Source organism: Bubalus kerabau, chromosome 10, assembly GCF_029407905.1.
Source record: "Bubalus kerabau isolate K-KA32 ecotype Philippines breed swamp buffalo chromosome 10, PCC_UOA_SB_1v2, whole genome shotgun sequence".
Taxonomy (NCBI): domain Eukaryota; kingdom Metazoa; phylum Chordata; class Mammalia; order Artiodactyla; family Bovidae; genus Bubalus; species Bubalus kerabau.
Genome location: NC_073633.1, coordinates 75,699,127 through 75,718,060, shown reverse-complemented (window position 1 = coordinate 75,718,060; position 18,934 = coordinate 75,699,127). Strand labels below are relative to the sequence as shown.

The 18,934-nt window shown below is 37.8% G+C and overlaps 1 protein-coding gene across 15 annotated transcripts in view; it reads right to left on the bottom strand.

Annotated features, from left to right (window-relative positions):
- The window catches only part of KIAA0586 (KIAA0586 ortholog), a 130,196-nt gene that overhangs the window by 56,530 nt on the left and 54,732 nt on the right, over window positions 1-18,934 (bottom strand). For all 15 annotated transcript variants that reach the window (XM_055538206.1, XM_055538193.1, XM_055538192.1 and 12 more), the window contains 5 exons: window positions 16,735-16,934; window positions 8,997-9,156; window positions 8,086-8,305; window positions 7,100-7,350; window positions 5,860-5,936 (listed from right to left, as the gene is read on the bottom strand). In XM_055538206.1, the coding sequence (XP_055394181.1) occupies window positions 5,860-5,936; window positions 7,100-7,350; window positions 8,086-8,305; window positions 8,997-9,156; window positions 16,735-16,934 (908 nt within the window). The remainder of the gene's footprint in view (window positions 1-5,859; window positions 5,937-7,099; window positions 7,351-8,085; window positions 8,306-8,996; window positions 9,157-16,734; window positions 16,935-18,934) is intronic.

Genomic DNA, 18,934 nt, shown 5'->3' with positions numbered 1-18,934 from the left:
ATCATGGCATCTGGTCCCATCACTTCATGGGAAATAGATGGGGAAACAGTGGAAACAGTGTCAGACTTTATTTTTGGGGGGCTCCAAAATCACTGCAGATGGTGATTGCAGCCACAAAATTAAAAGATGCTTACTCCTTGGAAGGAAAGTTATGACCAACCTAGATGGCATATTCAAAAGCAGAGACATTACTTTGCCAACAAAGGTCCACCTAGTCAAGGCCATGGTTTTTCCAGTGGTCATGTATGGATGTGAGAGTTGGACTGTGAAGAAAGCTGAGCACCGAAGAACTGATGCTTTTGAACTGTGATGTTGGTGAAGACTCTTGAGAGTCCCTTGGACTGCAAGGAGATCCAACCAGTCCATTCTAAAGGAAATCAGTCCTGGGTGTTCACTGGAAGGACTGATTGCTGAAGCTGAAACTCCAATACTTTGGCCACCTCATGTGAAGAGTTGACTCACTGGAAAAGACCCTGATTCTGGAAGGGATTGGAGGTAGGAGGAGAAGGGGATGACAGAGGATGAGATGGCTGGATGGCATCAATGAGTCAATGGACATGAGTTTGAGTGAACTCCAGGAGTTGGTGATAGACAGGGAGGCCTGGCGTGCTGTGATTCATGGGGTTGCAAAGAGTCAGACACGACTGAGCGATTGAACTGAACTGAACTGAACTGATGTTAAATACCATTATATATAACAAAGGACTATAGTTGTTTCCACTGGCCATGCTGGAAAACCTCAATATTGAGGCACTGAGTGGAGTACATAGAAGAGTCTTCTCTCCACAATGGGGATAAGTATCCCTAGATTGAGTACCACTATGGTTTTGCCTAAAAAACCATAAAGCAAGAAGCAAAAGGATAAAACTGTCTCTGAGTACTTAGCCATTTCCTGAGCAATGCTCAGAAATATTTATAGTAATATAAAAGTGAAAGAAAGTGTAGTGTCTGACTCTTCGCAATCCCGCAGACTATAACCCACCAGGCTTCTCTGTCCATGGGATTCTCCAGCCAAGAACACTGGAGTAGGTTACCATTCCCTTCTTCAGGAGATCTTTCCAACCCAGGGATCAAACCAGGGTCTCCTACATTGCAGGAGGATTCTTCATCATCTGAGGTATTAGAGAAGCTCCGTAATATAAAACATATTATTCAGTTAAATATGAATGTAAATAAAAAATGTATTACTCAGTTAAATATAAATATAAGCATATTACTCAATATAAAACATAACTCAGTATATTTTATATTACTCAGTAATACAAAACATATTTATAGCAATATAAAAATATAAAACATAGAAGGAAAAGGTCTACACAAGATTTTGGCAGATAACTTAAAAAAAGCTCTTCTTAAAGATTAACACTTCAGTATTCTTGCCTTGAGAACTCCATGAACAGTATGAAAAGGCAGAAAGGTATGACACTGAAAGATGAACTCCCCAGGTTGGTAGATGCCCAATATGCTACTGGAAAAAAGGGGAGAAATAACTCCAGAAAGAATGAAGAGACAGAGCCAAAGCAAAAACAACACTCAGTCGTGGATGTGATAGGTGATGGAAATAAAGTCCAATGCTATAAAGAACTATAATGCATAGGAACCTGGAATGTCAGGTCTATGAATCTAGGCAAATTGGAAGTGGTCAAACAGGAGATGGCAAGAGTGAAGATCAACATTTTAGGAATCCGTGAACTAAAATGGACTGGAATGGGTGACCTTAGCTCAGATGACCATAATATCTACTACTATGGGCAAGAATCCCTTAGAAGAAATGGAGTAGCCATCATACTCAACAAGAGTCCAAAATGCAGTACTTGGGTGCAATCTCAAAAATGATAGAATGATCTCTGTTCGTTTCCAAGGCAAACCATTCAACATCACAGTAATCCAAGTCTATGCCCTGACCAGTAATGCTGAAGAAGCTGAAATTGAACAGTTCTATGAAGACCTATGAGAACTTCCAGAACTAACACCCAAAAAAGATGTCTTCTTCATTATAGGGGACTGGAATGAAAAAGTAGGAAGTCAAGAGCTACCTGGAGTAACAGGCAAATTTGGCCTTGGAGTACAAAACGAAGCAGGTCAAAAGCTAACAGACTTTTGCCAAGAGAACACACTGGTCATGGCAAACACCCTCTTCCAACAACACAAGAGAAGACTCTACACATGGACATCACCAGATGGTCAATACTGAAATCAGACTGATTATATTCTTCGTAGCCAAAGACGGAGAAGCTCTATACAGTCAGCAAAAACAAGACTGGGAACTGATTGTGGCTCAGACCATGAACTCCTTATTGCCAAAATCAGACTGAAACTGAAGAAAGTAGGGAAAACCACTAGACCATTCAGGTATGACCTAAATCAAATCCCTCATGATTATACAGTGGAAGTGACTAATAGGGATTAGATCTGATAGACAGAGTGCCTAAAGAACTATGGATGGAAGTTTGTGACACTGTACAGGAGGCAGTGATCAAGACCATCGCCAAGGAAAAGAAGTGAAAAAAGGCAAAATGGTTGTCTGAGGAGGCCTTACAAATAGCTGTAAAAAGAAAAGAAACAAAAGGCAAAGGAGAAAATATATACCCATTTGAATGCAGAGTTCCAAAATATATCAAGAAGAGATAAGAAAGCCTTCCTCAGCAATCAATGCAAAGAAATAGAGGAAAACAACAGAACGGCAAAGACTAGAGATCTCTTCAAGAAAATTAGAGATACCAAGGGAACATTTCATGCAAAGATGAGCACAATAAAGGACAGAAATGGTATGGACCTAACAGAAGCAGAAGATATTAAGAAGAGGTGGCAAGAATACACAGAAGACCTGTACATAAAAGATCTTCATGACCCAGATAACCACAATGGTGTGATCACTCACCTAGAGCCAGACATCCTGGAATGCAATGTCAAGTGGGCCTTAGAAAACATTACTATGAACAAAGCTTGGAGGTGAGAGAATTCTAGTTAAGCCATTACAAATACTAAAAGATGATCCTGTTAAAGAGCTGCAGTCAATATGCAGCAAATGTGGAAAACTCAGCAGTGGCCACAGGACTGGAAAAGGTCAGTTTTCATTTCAATCCCAAAAAAAGGCAATGCCAAACAATGTTCAAATTACCACACAATTACACTCATCTCACATGCTAGCACAACAGTCCATGAACCGTGAACTTCCAGATGTTCAGGCTAGATTTAGAAAAGGCAGAGGAACCAGGGCTCAAATTGCCAACATCCGCTGGATCATCGAAAAAGCGAGAGTTCCAGATAAACATCTACTTCTGTTTTATTGACTACGCCAAAGCCTTTGACTGTGTGGATCACAACAAACTGTGGAAAATTCTTTAAGAGATGGGAATGACAGATCACCTGACCTGCCTCTTGAGAAATCTGTATGTAGGTCAAGAAGCAGCAGTTAGAACTGGACATGGACCAACAGACTGGTTCTACGTTGGGAAAGAAGTACATCAAGGCTGTATATTGTCACCATGCTTATTTAACTTATATGCAGAGTACATCAGGTGAAATGCTGGGCTGGATAAGGCACAAGCTGGAATCAAGATTGCCGGGAGAAATATCAATAGCCTCAGATATGCAGATGACACTACCCTTATGCCAGAAAGCGAAGAAGAACTAAAGAGCCTCTTGATGAAAGTGAAAGAGGAGATGAAAAAGTTGGCTTAAAACTCAACATTCAGAAAACTCAGATCATGGCATTCAGTCCCATCACTTTATGGCAAATAGATGGGGAAACAATGGAAGCAGTTAGAGACTTTATTTTTTGGGGCTCCAAATCAGTGCAGATGGTGACTGCAGCCATGAAATTAAAAGATGCTTGCTCCTCAGAAGAAAAGCTATGACCAAAAGTATATTAAAAAGCAGAGACATTACTTTACCAACAAAGGTCTGTATAGTCAAAGCTATGGTTTTTCCAGTAGTCATGTATGGGTGTGAGAGTTGGACTATAAAGAAAGCTGAGCACCAAAGAATTGATGCTGGGGTGTTGGAGAAGACTCTTGAGAGTCTTTTGGACTGCAGGGAGATTAAACCAGTCCATCCTAAGGGAAATCAGTCCTGAATATTCATTGGAAAGACTGATGCTGAAGCTGAAGCTCTAATACTTTGGCCACCTGATGCCAAGAACTGACTCATTGGAAAAGACCCTGATGCTGGCAAAGATCAAAGGCGGGAGAAAGGGACAACAAAGGTTGAGATCATTGGATGGTATCACTGATGCGATGGACATGAGTTTGAGTAGGCTCCGGGAGTTGGTGATGAACAGGGGGTGCAGTATGGGGTTGCAAAGAGTCGGACACGACTAAGCGACTGAACTGAAAGATTAACATATAACTACCATATTATCCATCCATTCCTCCCCTAGCTATTTGTCAAAGAGAAATGAAAGCATCTAGGTCCATACAAAGTCTTGCACACAAGTGTTCACAGCAGCTTTATTTGTAATAGTTTCAAACTGGAATAAACCCAAATGATCATCAACAGGTGAACAGACAAACAGTGGTACATCCATGCAATAGAGCACTACTCAGCAATAAAAAGGAATGAACTATGATACAAGCTATAACCCAGATAAATCTCAAAATAATTATGCTGAGTTAAAGCAATCACATGCAAAAAAAGAATACATGTCATGTGATTCCTTTTATATAAATCTAGATAAGCAAACTAATCTATAGTTACAGAAAGTGAATCAGTGGTTGGTGGGAGAGATAAATTGGATGAGAAGAATGATGAGAGATGAGAAGGAGGGATAATGAAAGGGCCTGAGGAAACTTTTGGGAGTGATGGATGATGAGTATGTTTATTTCATTAACTCTGATAATGGCTTACAGACATATACATATGTCAAAAATTATCAACTAAGTTTTAAAAGCAATAATATTAGCAATGCTTAGCAAAGACTATGGATAAATGTGGGCTTCACCTGTGGCTCAGAAAGTAAAGAATCTGCCAGCAATGCAGCAGACCCAGGTTTATTCTCTGGGTCAGCAAAGATTCCCGGGAGAACGGACTGGCTACCCACTCCAGGATTCTTGCGTGAAGAATTCCATGGACAGAGGAGCCCAGTATGTAGTCCACGGGGTTGAAAAGAGTCAGACACACTGAGTAACTAGCACACATACACACACACATGGATAAATGTAGATGAAAGTTGAGCACAACAACCCTTCCTCACTTAGGTTGTTTGAAAACATAAAAAGTAAAGATTTCTATTCCTTAACAGTTTTCAAAAAAAAATCCCTATTATAATTTCTGTGTGGTATTTACATTATTTAATATATAACTTGATATCTATATAAAAATACATTTTTAAATGCCTATTTTTTGTCTATAAAGCTAAATAATAACTAAGAAGAGTTAGTGCCCCTGGGTCCTATTTCAGTAATTCTTTTAAAACTAACTAAATTCAGTTATTTTTTTAGCATAAAGAATTATAATCATGGTTAGGGAAAAATAACAAATATATTATAAGAGAGCTGGTTTCAACATTGAAGGTCCTGCCTGCAACATTATAAAGGCATTTACAATATCTCCACATGACAATGTACACTGAGATTTTCATTATCTAATTACATTAATTGCATGTTTCAACTACTGGAGCCACAGGGGTTAACAATAATTTTCTATTCATTACAATCTTCTATTATAATTTTCTATTTTTTACAATTACAATAATGAAATATATAGATATGATAATAAGATGTATAAGAAACTTTACATTTCTTTGTTGAATTTTATGACTATAATGCAAATATTTGAGGAAAAACCCTGATCAGTTGCAGCAAGTTCATCAGGATATCTTTTATGTCAGAATTCAAAGTGAAGTGAATCATTCCTTACCATTTCAAGGGCATCTTGCAAAGTACTAGATAAGCTATCATTTAGGTTTGCCAGATACAGCCCTTCATCTCCTAAAACTAGAAATTAAAATGCAAAAATTTAGAAACAAGAAGAAACAAATTTAGTAAATAATCTCACGATAAAGTTGTAAAACATTACCCTTAAACTTACACAATAAAAATACTGACAAAGTTCATAAATCATAATTCACAAGCTAAAACCCGCCTGCCAATGCAAGAGACATAAGAGACATAGGTTTGATCCCTGGGTCGGGAAGATCCCCAGAAGAGGACATGGCAACCCACTCCAGTATTCTTGCCTGGAGAATCCCATGGACAGAGGAGCCTGGAGGGCTAACAGTCCATAGGGTCACAAAGAGTCGGATGAGACTGAAGAGACTTAGCATGCATGCACGTTCAATCTCACCAGTTCTTTAAAAAGTGTATTTTATAACAAAGATGAGTGAGATGTTTGCTTCCCTTATCAGCTTGTCAGAGATTAAAAAGAGCTATAAATATCAACTGGAACTATGAAACTGAAAAAGAGAAAATTCTCCTATATACTATTGATACAATTAAAAACTGATTAAAAACTGATTTAACTTTCTGGAGTGCATGTTGGCAATGTATTGCTATTTTAAAGGTGCTTACTTTGACTCAGCAATTTCACTTCTAGGCACATATTTTAAGGAAGCTATCAGTTATATATTAGCTATATGATATATGTTCAAGGATACTCAGCAGAGAGCTATGTATGGTATAAAAACACTGAAAACAATCTGAAAACGCCCACCATTAGGGCACCACTAGATCAATCTAAACAATCTAAATGGCCAGTCACTGAAAAAAAGAGGTAGGACTATATGTATTAATACAGGAAAATGTCCACAATGTATTTAAGGTTAAAAAAATTCAGGTTTCATAACAATATGTATAATATGACCCTATTTTTAAAAGTAACATACAGATGTATTTAGGTACCTATATATGCATATTTTAAAAAAAAGACTGGAAAGTATACCCCAAACTTTTAAGAGTGATACTTCTGGAAAGTAGGATTTTTGAGGGAGATTTTAGAGTCTGAGGTTAAGGTTTAGAAAAGTTAACTTGCAGAGTCCATATTCTTTCTACTATACTATGTTAAATCTTACAAACTAAGTAAAACCATTTCACACAGAAAAGTATTACTTAGGAAGGATCATAATTTAACCAGTGAAATCAATTGATACAAGCTAACTTACTCTTAGCCACTTTGAGACCACAGTTAAATAAGATCTCTCCTTCAGAGATGGGTCTATCTAAGGTTTCCGATTCAGTGGCAGTAACACTCAAGGTACTCTCCACAGTGGAGGAATCTGAACTTGGCATCTGTATGGGGGAAGGAGCCTTGATGCCAGCAGGAAGTGGCATAAGGGCAACTGGCTTTGGAGGAGCAAGCTGAGCAGGGAAGTCCTCGTTCTCAGGTTCTTCATCCTTGGCCACAGACATTACACTAAGAAGAAAGAGACATGGTTTGAATTTATCAGGTCAGTGAAGGCCTATGTTCATTGTTAGAAAATAGATATAGGGATTTCCCGGGCAATCTAGTGGTTAAGACCACCATGTTTCCACTGCAGGGGGAAAGCGTTTGATCCCTGGTCAGAGAACTAAGATCCCTCAGGCCACACAGTATAACCAAATAATACGAAAAAAATAGATTAAAAAATACTGTCTCCTTTAGACATATTTCTATATTAACATAATCTGTACTACTATAATTAACCAACAAGATCTATCTTTCCAAAATCATTTTCATGTTTTAATCTCTTGATCAAACTTTCAAGATGGTCTTGAAAGTTCTACCATCCCTAAAATAAAGCTTACATGGGGATACATGGTAATATAAAACTTAACTTATCATAGTAAATGAAGATTCACATTGGGGAAAAATCATATTCTATTTTATTAACAATATTATAGATATCTTTATTTTAATCTGTTTCCCCCCAAAATTAATCTGATTCTCCCTCAAATTTAACCTATTTCCCAAAAAATTTTGTTTGAAAAAAGAGAACTGAAGGAATAAATAAATTTGGTAAAAACTTAAAATTCATGAAACTTCTTCCTCCTATAGATTAGCTCATGAATTATAAACCTTTATTTATCATTTCTGATGTTTTCAATAGGTCATCTAAGTCAACTTAAGGTAAAATGTATAGTTGCTGAAGGTGAATATATTATCATTTACATGGCTCTTGGGTGAAGCTCTTCTTGAAGAGAGTTGGGATTCTCTTCTTCCAGTGGCAGGTCTCCATCACTCCATGGCTTGGGAAGCTCTGGGCTTGACATCTTCAATTTATCAACTGAAGTCTCTGACAAAGTTGGGGTAAGAGCTGCTGCGGGGGGAGGTGTAGTCACTGGGGTGACTGCTGGGGTATTAACAAGTGTGATGGCAGGCATATCATTTCCTAAAGGTTGTTTTAAAAAGAAAGAAAGAGTTAATATGAAGTCTACAGGAAGGCAAGACATGTTGTTTCAGACAGCCTTTAACATTTTGGCATACAAATAATGGAAACCATAATTAATAATAATAATTAAGGCCCTTAATGGGAAAATTCCCAAATTAGTTTAGTAAAGTACAAAAAAATAACCTTGAAAAGACTTCAGTTTCAACATTACCGTGAACTTAACCTAAATGTCTACCAGATCATATACTTTAAAAAGTGGCAACCAAATCCTTAGTTTCCCTTCCAGCAAAAGTGATTTTCTAAAACTTAATCAGCAACAGCTATGTGTATACTAATCTGCTGCTGCTGCTGCTAAGTCGCTTCAGTCGTGTCCGACTCTGTGCGACCCCATAGACGGCAGCCCACCAGGCTCCCCTGTCCCTGGGATTCTCCAGGCAAGAACACTGGAGTGGGTTGCCATTTCCTTCTCCAATACACGAAAGGGAAAAGTGAAGTCGCTCAGTCATGTCTGACTCTAGCGACCCCATGGACTGCAGCCTACCAGGCTCCTCCACCCATGGGATTTTCCAGGCGAGAGTACTGGAGTGGAGTGCCATTGCCTTCTCCAGTATACTAATCTACAAAGACTCTAATACAACAAACCATGATAGTTGCAAAAATTAAAACTGAGTTATAGAAATAAAGTTTCTACCTTCTTCAGCCAATATTTTTTTCATAGGAAAAGCTACATCGTGATCTGAAACACTGGGAGAAGAATCTGGAGTTTTTACCAACACGTGCTCCTTAGGAGGTGATGAAAGCGAACGAGGAGGAGTTGGCTGTGGGGTAGCCAAAGGGGTACACACTCTTGCCTAAAATAAAACAAGATAAGTAATGCTTATAATTCCCAAATAAGGGTAATTTGAAAAATAAAATGATCTTATTCAGAGTTGCATAAAATTTAAATGGATGGGGGGGTGAGAAATGGAGTCCTCTAATTTCTAGCTATTTGTTTCAGGACTAGCCTGAGGAAGCCTCAGACAATTGAAACAGCTCTACCTCAGAATTAGGCTCCCAAGGAATCTAAGGCCCCCTTATCTAATACAGAGAGGAAAACAACTGAAGATCAAACCCACACACAAGCTAGGTAAACCAAATAACAGAAAGAAAGCATTTTAACTAATTAATACAATATCAAAAACCAACCTTTTAGTACAAAAGAATAGAGCTTACGAAAAGCAATGGAAGGATAAGAAGAAGTAGGGGGAAATGAAATGAAGACAATGTAGAAATGAAAAGTATTAGAGAAGGAAAAAGCAAAATTTTTAAAATCAATTTGTTAAATAGGTAATTCAAATAATTCAAAATCCAAAAAGATGATATTGAAAATTAAGTCTCCTTTCCTATCCATGTCCTATCTAACTAGTTCCCATCCACAGAATTACCAGATACAATCTTGTCATTTTTTTATATCTAGAATTTTTTAAATTTTTATATAATTTTTATAGGTCACACTAGATTTACAGTTATTACAAAATATTGGCTATAGTCCCACTTTAAAAAATTTAATTAAAATGTAGGTGATTTACAATGTTGTGTTAGTTTCAGGTATACAGAAAAGTGATTCAGATTTTTTTGCCTTATAAAAAACCTTTTTCAGATTCTTTTCCATTATAGATTATTGCAAGATACTCAATATAGCTCTTCATGCTATACAAGAGGTCCTTGTTTATCTATTTTATATACAGTAGCTTATATCTGCTAATCTGAAACTCCTAATTTGCCCTTCTTTACCTTTCCTCTTTGGTAACCATAAGTTTGTTTTCTATATTTGTAAGTCCTCTGTTTATAAGTTCATTTGCATCATCTTTTTAGATTCCACATAGAAATCACATCACAGGATATTTGTCTTTCTCTTTCTGACCTCACTCAGTATGATAATCTCTAGGTCCATCCATGTTGCTGGAAATGGCAACTTTGTTCTTTTTTATGCCTGAATGCCTAAACAGTATTCCATTGTACATATAAATCACATGTTTATCCATTCATCTGTTGACAGACACTTAGGTTATTCCCATAGCTTGGCAATTATAAATAATACTGCTGTGAATACTGGGGTGCATGTATCTTTTTAAATTAGTGTTTTTGGTTTTTTTGAATATATACCCAAAAGTGAAACTGCTAGGTCACATGGTAGTTCTATTTTTAGCTTTTTGAGACTTGAGTCATTTCATGTTCTTGTTTAGTCGCTCACTCGTGTCTGACTCTGACCTCATGAACTGGGCTCCTCCAAGGTCCTCTGTCCATGGTATTTTCTGGGCAAGATTATTGGAGTGGCTTGCCGTTTTCTTCTCCAGGGGATCTTTCCAACCTAGGGATCGAACCTGTGTCTCCACGTCTCCTGTACTGCAGGCAGATGCTTTACCATTGAGCCACCAAGGAAGCCCAAGTTATTTCATATATGTACATATGGAATATCTTTCTTTTTCTCCTTTGCTTTTTATTTCTCTTCTTTTCACAGCTATTTGTAAGGGCTTCCCCAGACAGACATTTTGCTTTTTTGCATTTCTTTTCCACGGGGATGGTCTTGATCCCTGTCTCCTGTACAACGTCACGAACCTCCCTCCAGTTCATCAGGCACTCTGTCTATAAGATCTTGTTCCTTAAATCTATTATTCACTTCCACTGTATAATCATAAGGGATTTGATTTAGGTCATATCTGAATGGTCTAGTGGTTCTCCCTACTTTCTTCAATTTAAGTCTGATTTTGACAATAAGGAGTTCATGATCTGAGTCACAGTCAGCTCCGGGTCTTGTTTTTGCTGACTGTATAGAGCTTCTAAATCTTTGGCTGCAAAGAATATAATCGATCTGATTTCGGTGTTGACCATCTGGTGATGTCCATGTATAGAGTCTTCTCTTGTGTTGTCAGAAGAGGGTGTTTGCTATGACCAGTGCATTCTCTTGGCAAAACACTATTAGCCTTTGCCCTGCTTCATTCCGTATTCCAAGGCCAAATTTGCCTGTTACTCCAGATGTTTCTTGACTTCCTACTTTTGCATTCCAGTCCTCTATAATGAAAAGGACATCTTTTTTGGGTGTTAGTTCTAAAAGGTCTTGTAGGTCTTCATAGAACCATTCAACTTCAGCTTCTTCAGCGTTACTGGTTGGGGCATAGGCTTGGATTACTGTGATATTGAATGGTTTGCCTTTGAAACAAACAGAGATCATACTGCCATTTTTGAGATTGCATCACAGTACTGCATTTCGGACTCTTTTGTTGACCATGATGGCTACTCCATTTCTTCTAAAGGATTCCTGCCCACAGTAGTAGATATAATGATCATCTGAGATAAATTCACCCATTCCAGTCCATTTTAGTTCGCTGATTCCTAGAATGTCGACATTCACTCTTGCCATCTCCTGTTTGACCACTTCCAATTTGCCTAGATTCATGGACCTAACAGTCCAGATTCCTACGCAGTACTGCTCTTAACAGTATTGGACCTTGCTTCTATCACCAGTCACATCCACAACTGGGTATTGTTTTTAGGATAGCAAGGAGAGATAAGAAAGCCTTCCTCAGAGGTCAATGCAAAGAAATAGAGGAAAACAACAGAATGGGAAAGACTAGAGATCTCTTCAAGAAAATTAGAGATACCAAGGGAACATTTCATGCAAAGATGGGCTCGATAAAGGACAGAAATGGTATGGACCTAACAGAAGCAGAAGATATTAAGAAGAGGTGGCAAGAATACACAGAAGAACTGTACAAAAAAGATCTTCACGACCAAGATAATCACGATGGTGTGATCACTCACCTAGAGCCAGACATCCTGGAATGTGAAGTCAGGTGAGCCTTAGAAAGCATCACTACGAACAAAGCTAGTGGAGGTGATGGAATTCCAGTTGAGCTATTTCAAATCCTGAAAGATGATGCTGTGAAAGTGCTGCACTCAATATGCCAGCAAATTTGGAAAACTCAGCCGTGGCCACAGGACTGGAAAAGGTCAGTTTTCATTCCAATCCCAAAGAAAGGCAATGCCAAAGAATGCTAAAACTACCACACAATTGCACTCAGCTCACATGCTAGCAAAGTAATGCTCAAAATTCTCCAAGCCAGGCTTCAGCAATACGTGGACCATGAACTTCCAGATGTTCAAGCTGGTTTTAGAAAAGGCAGAGGAACCAGAGATCAAATTGCCAACAATCAATGGATCATCGAAAAAGCAAGAGAGTTCCAGATAAACATCTATTTCTGTTTTATTGACTATGCCAAAGCCTTTGACTGTGTGGATCACAATAAACTGTGGAAAATTTTGAAAGAGATGGGAATACCAGAACACCTGACCTGCCTCTTGAGAAACCTATATGCAGGTCAGGAAGCAACAGTTCGAACTGGACATGGAACAACAGACTGGTTCCAAATAGGAAAAGGAGTACATCAAGGCTGTATATTGTCACCCTGCTTATTTAACTTATATGCAGAGTACAGCATGAGTAACGCTGGGCTGGAAGAAGCACAAGCTGGAATCAAGCCTCTTGACGAAAGTGAAAGAGGAAAGTGAAAAAGTTGGCTTAAAGCTCAACATTCAGGAAACGAAGATCATGGTATTCGGTTCCATCACTTCACGGCAAATAGATGGGGAAACAGTGGAAACAGTGTCAGACTTTATTTTTTGGGGCTCCAAAATCACTGCAGATGGTGATTGCAGCCATGAAATTAAAAGACACTTACTCCTTGGAAGGAAAGTTATGACCAACCTAGATAGCATATTCAAAAGCAGAGACATTACTTTGCCAACAAAGGTCCGTCTAGTCAAGGCTATGGTTTTTCCAGTGGTCATGTATGGATGTGAGAGTTGAACTGTGAAGAAAGCTGAGCGCCGAAGAATTGATGCTTTTAAACTGTGGTGTTGGAGAAGATTCTTGCGAGTCCCTTGGACTGCAAGGAGATCCAACAAGTCCATCCTAATGGAAATCAGTCCTGGGTGTTCATTGGAAGGACTGATGCTAAGGCTGAAACTCCAATACTTGGCCACCTCATGCAAAGAGTTGACTCACTGGAAAAGACCCTGATGCTGGGAGGGATTGGGGGCAGGAGGAGGAAGGGATGACAGAGGATGAGATGGCTAGATGGCATCACTGACTCGATGCACAATAGTTTGAGTGAACTCCGGGAGTTGGTGATGGACAGGGAGGCCTGGTGTGCTGTGATTCATGGGGTCGTAAAGAGTTGGACACAACTGAGCAGCTGAACTGAACTGAACTATGTCATGAGATTTAAAAACCAGAATACAGAAAGCCTTGTGTGTTTTTCAGAGTCAGGTGGAGAATTCTGGGGAAGCACATGAGTCGGACATGACTGAGCGACTGAACGGACTGACTGACTGACTGACTGACATACGGAATAAATCCTCAGAGGTGGGACTGCTTGATTAATGGGCTAACAGAATTCTTAATTTGAATACATATTGCCAAATTTCCTTTTAACCAGTGTCATTTTACACTAACACCAGAAGGTATGAGAATTTATGCTTCCCAAAGGTTTGCTGAACAATGGCATTAATCAGACTTCGAGTTTTTCCAATATGATATGTAAAAATGAAATTTCAATGATTTATGATTTTTTTTTTTTTTTTACTATCAGTGAGACTAACCACCTTTTGCTTTGTATTTCGTTTTGCTTTGTGAACTGTCTAGACATGTCTTTTCTGTATTTTCTATTTGTCTTTTCCCTTTCTAAAACATACTTTTATAGCGGGGTGATTGGTCTTCATTGTGTATTTTGAGTTGCAAATTGATATGTAATTTAAAAATCATGAATCATATTAATAATTCTATCACATTGGGAATTCCCTGGCTGTCCAGTGGTTAGAACTTGGTGCTTTCACCGCTGGGGCCCAGATTTGATTTCTGATTGAGGAACTAAGATCCCGTAAGCCATGTGATGCAGAAAAAAGAAAAAAAATCCACAGCATTGCTTAACATTTTGCATATTCTTAGCTTTGTTTTTTAAGTGAAAGAAATACACCATATGTTTTATTCTTCTTAACTGCATAAGCCAATAGCATAAGAGTGCTGTTTTCAAATATAACGCTACTGACTCATCATCATGAGAAACTTAAAGATATTCTACTAGTCTTGGTAATGGGTAATAATGATAATAATGATAAACAATTAGTTATTGAGTATTTAACTAGGTTAGTTCTTTCATACATCATTTCATTGAATCTTCCACAAAATCTTGTATTATGGCTCAACAAGATACCATATCATAAAGATGTCAATTCTTCCCAAATTAAACCAACCAAAACTGAATTAATTCTCACACAAATCCCAGCAAAATATTTTATAGTATTTGAAAACTAATTTAAAATATTTATAAAAGATTAAAAGGCAAAAGAAGTCATGACAATTCTTAAGATAAGGAACAATATGCCAATGGGAGAAGAGAACTTGGCCACTTTAATATTCAGAAAGCAGATTTTGGTAAAGCTGTCATTATTTAAACTCTAAAATTTTATCTATAGTATAAAGTAGATCTCAAAACTAAAGTAACAGAACTAAGGGTTCAAATTCAGATCTTCCCAGCTCCAAAGTTCATGCTCTTAACAATTACATATATTTCCGATTTATACTTATTTTCTATGTTTTTTCATTAAATTACCCTCATAAAAATATATGCAATATATGGACAGAAGACAAAATTAATTAGTATAGGCAGAAACATAACCCTGGCAACATCTGTACTACATACATTACTGATGAGTTAATAAATAAAGCATGGAACAAAACTATGTATCAAATCTCTGGCATACTAATAACACTATACCAATTACCTGACATGGATTTTCATAAAATTCAAATATGTAACTTTATGTTTATACTTTAAATGAGTCAGTTTAAATGTTTCACCAATATAAAATGATGTCTTTATTATCTACAGGATCAGAATTGACTATGAAGTTTTAAAGAGTTGGTAATACAGAGTACATTCTGGTTTTGCATAATTTCTTTTTTTTGGTTTAAAAAAAATTTTATACAATTCTTAAAGGTTACAGTCCATTTACAGTTACTACAAAATACTGGCTATATTCCCTGTGTTGTACAATACACCCTTTTATTAATTTTTTAAATTTTTAATTAAAGGATTATTTTACAATATTGTGATGGTTTCTGCCATACACTAATATGAGCTGGCCATAGGTATACATATGTCCCCTCCCTCTTGAACCTCCCTCCCTTCTCCTTCCCTGTCCCACCCCTGTAGGTTGTCACAAAGCACCAGCTTTGAGTGCCTCGGTCATACAGCAAATTCCCACTGGCTATCCATTTTACATATGGTAATGCACAATGCATCCTTGAGCCTATCTTAAACCCAATAGTTTGCACCTCCCACTTTCCTACCTGGATACTTCCTCTCCTCCCTGCCCACAGGGAGTGGTTTTGTATAATTCCATCTTACTATAATAGATTAGAAACTCTATTTAACATAGAAAGTTTGATTAAACAACAACAGAAACCCTTAAAATATATTTTCTTTTAAAGATTAAAAACATCAGTTTATGTAAGAACCAAAAGCAATGCATGTGATTGTTAGCTATATCTTGAATTTAAAAAGAAGAAAGCTATAAGGATACCTTTGGAACAACTGGAGGAATTCAAATATGGACTCCATATTACATAGTATTAACACATTCATGTTAAACTGGGGGGGCGTAATAATGGTACTTTGGATATGTAATAAAGAATCTTATTCTTAGGACATACTGCTGATGCTTTTAGACGTAAAGTATCATGATATCTACAACTGTCAAATGACTTTTAAAGAATATATAGGGACATCCTTGGTGATCCAGTGGTTAAGAATTCACCTTCCAAGGGGACGCACGTTCAATACTTGGTTGAGGACCTAAGATCCCACATGCTGTGGGGAAACTAAGCCTGTGCACCACAACTAGAGAGCCAGCACATCGCAACTGCTGAGTCCATGGGCTCTAGAGCCCATGCTCCACAACAAGAGAAGTGCACGTGTTGCAATGAAGACCCAAAGAAGCCAAAAAAAACCAGAATATATAATACACAGCATACAAAGACAAAGAAAAGGTGTCAAAATGTTATCAATTGGTAAATGCAGATAAAGCATACACAGGTGTTCACTGTATTATACTTTTTTTTTTAATTTTATTTTATTTTTAAACTTTACATAATTGTATTAGTTTTGCCAAATATCAAAATGAATCTGTGTATTATACTTTCTAAGATTTTAGAGTTTTTAAAATAAAATACAAGGGTAATTTTTATTGTAATCATAGCTACAATAAAACAATCTCCAACACAAACTATGATCTTATGACCCAATTTAAAATCTATCCATTTTACTGTGCTTTAACAAAGGTATTAAAAATTGCCAGGACTTCAAGTCATGAAAAAGAGTCATACCTACCGGCAAGTGTGTTTCACTTGTTGAAACATCCCCAGAAACACCTGTAACAACAGGATCTGGCTTCTTTGCTTCTCTGTCACCTAGCATGACAGCAATGGTCTCAGCAAGAACTTCATTCACAATATGCCTGATCATGTCTGAATTCACAGGAACCCCAGCATCGACAAAAAGCTGGAGCGCACCACTGCTTGTTCCTTCCACTAAAAAATGACAGAACTTTAGAATAAGTGTGAAAAAAACATGCTTGCATTCTAAGTCTTAATTCCTATAATTTTAGAAATGTGAACATATGTGTATGAGATGGTGTAACGAGGAATTAAATGAAAATACAAAATCTACTTACTATGCAAGACAATAAGATGGAAACTCACATAATGAACATCGTCTCTAGAGAAACTAAACAGGGGAAGAAAACATTCAAATGAAAACTTACTTACATGGCCTCTTCCCTACCACTACAAAATTTAGTGATTAAAAAGGATTTGCAGCCACTTTAAAGGTTTTCATCTGAAAAAAAATCTACATTTCCAAGAGAAGGGGATCAGGAAAACCCTGTGATGGATCCTGACAAAACACAAGGGCTATAGGGAGATATTTAGAAAAATGGCAGCTTCTTCATAAAAATGAAGACAAACCTTACTTCCTTCTCTAGTTTCAGATATATCCATTACTAACACTACAGATAATCCTCCTCAAACTTTTAACATAGTTTAGGGGCTTGATGTCAGCAGCTTTATAGGTATATTAATTTTCCAAATAGGTTGTAATTTTCACTTGTATGAATATAGAATGTCAGTAAAACATCCTAAAGAGACTTTATTAGGCTTAAAATGACTATATCGCTAAAGCTCTGTGTGGAAAACATGTAAACAGTGATCAATACAACTTGATGGAAATATGACCTCTCAAAGAGTACTACTCCTTAATTAGTACAACTATGGCAGCATTCGCTGGATCATGGAAAAAGCAAGAGAGTTCCAGAAAAACATCTATTTCTGTTTTATTGACTATGCCAAAGCCTTTGACTGTGTGGATCACAATAAACTGTGGAAAATTCTGAAAGAGATGGGAATACCAGACCACCTGACCTGCATCCTGAGAAATTTGTATGCAGGTCAGGAAGCAACAGTTAGAACTGGACATGGAACAAAAGACTGGTTCCAAATAGGAAAAGGAGTATGTCAAGGCTGTATATTGTCACCCTGCTTATTTAACTTATGCAGAGTACATCATGAGAAACGCTAGACTGGAAGAAGCACAAGCTGGAATCAAGATTGCCAGGAGAAATATCAATAACCTCAGATGACACCATCCTTATGGCAGAAAGTGAAGAGGAACTCAAAAGCCTCTTGAGGAAAGTGAAAGAGGAGAGTGAAAAAGTTGGCTTAAAGCTCAACATTCAGAAAACAAAGATTATGGCATCCAGTCCCATCACTTCATGGGAAATAGATGGGGAAACAGTGGAAACAGTGTCAGACTTTATTTTGGGGGACTCCAAAATCACTGCAGATGATGACTGCAGCCATGAAATTAAAAGACGCTTACTCCTTGGAAGGAAAGTTATGACCAACCTAGACAGCATATTCAAAAGCAGAAACATTACTTTGCCAACAAAGGTCTGTCTAGTCAAGGCTATGGTTTTTCCTGTGGTCATGTATGAATGTGAGAGTTGGACTGTGAAGAAGGCTGAGCGCCGAAGAACTGATGCTTTTGAACTGTGGTGTTGGAGAAGACTCTTGAGAGTCCCTTGGACTGCAAGGAGATCCAACCAGTTCATTCTGAAGGAGATCAGCCCTGGGATTTCTTTGGAAAGAATGATGCTAAAGCTGAAACTCCAATACTTTGGCCACCTCATGCAAAGAGTTGATTCATTGGAAAAGACTCTGATGCTGGGAGGGATTGGGGGCAGGAGGAAAAGGGGACGACAGAGGATGAGATGGCTGGATGGCATCACTGACTCGATGGACATGAATCTGGGTGAACTCCAGGAGTTGGTGATGGACAGGGAGGCCTGGCATGCTGCGATTCATGGGGCTGCAAAGAGTCGGACACGACTGAGCAACTGAACTGAACTGAACTGATGGCAGCATTACTCAGAATTCCCTAAAAGGTAGGTACAGATATCTTGGGATCACTTGTTGAGAGGTAAGTAATAACAATTTACTCTGGAGCTACCACAGCAAAGACCACCATAATCCCA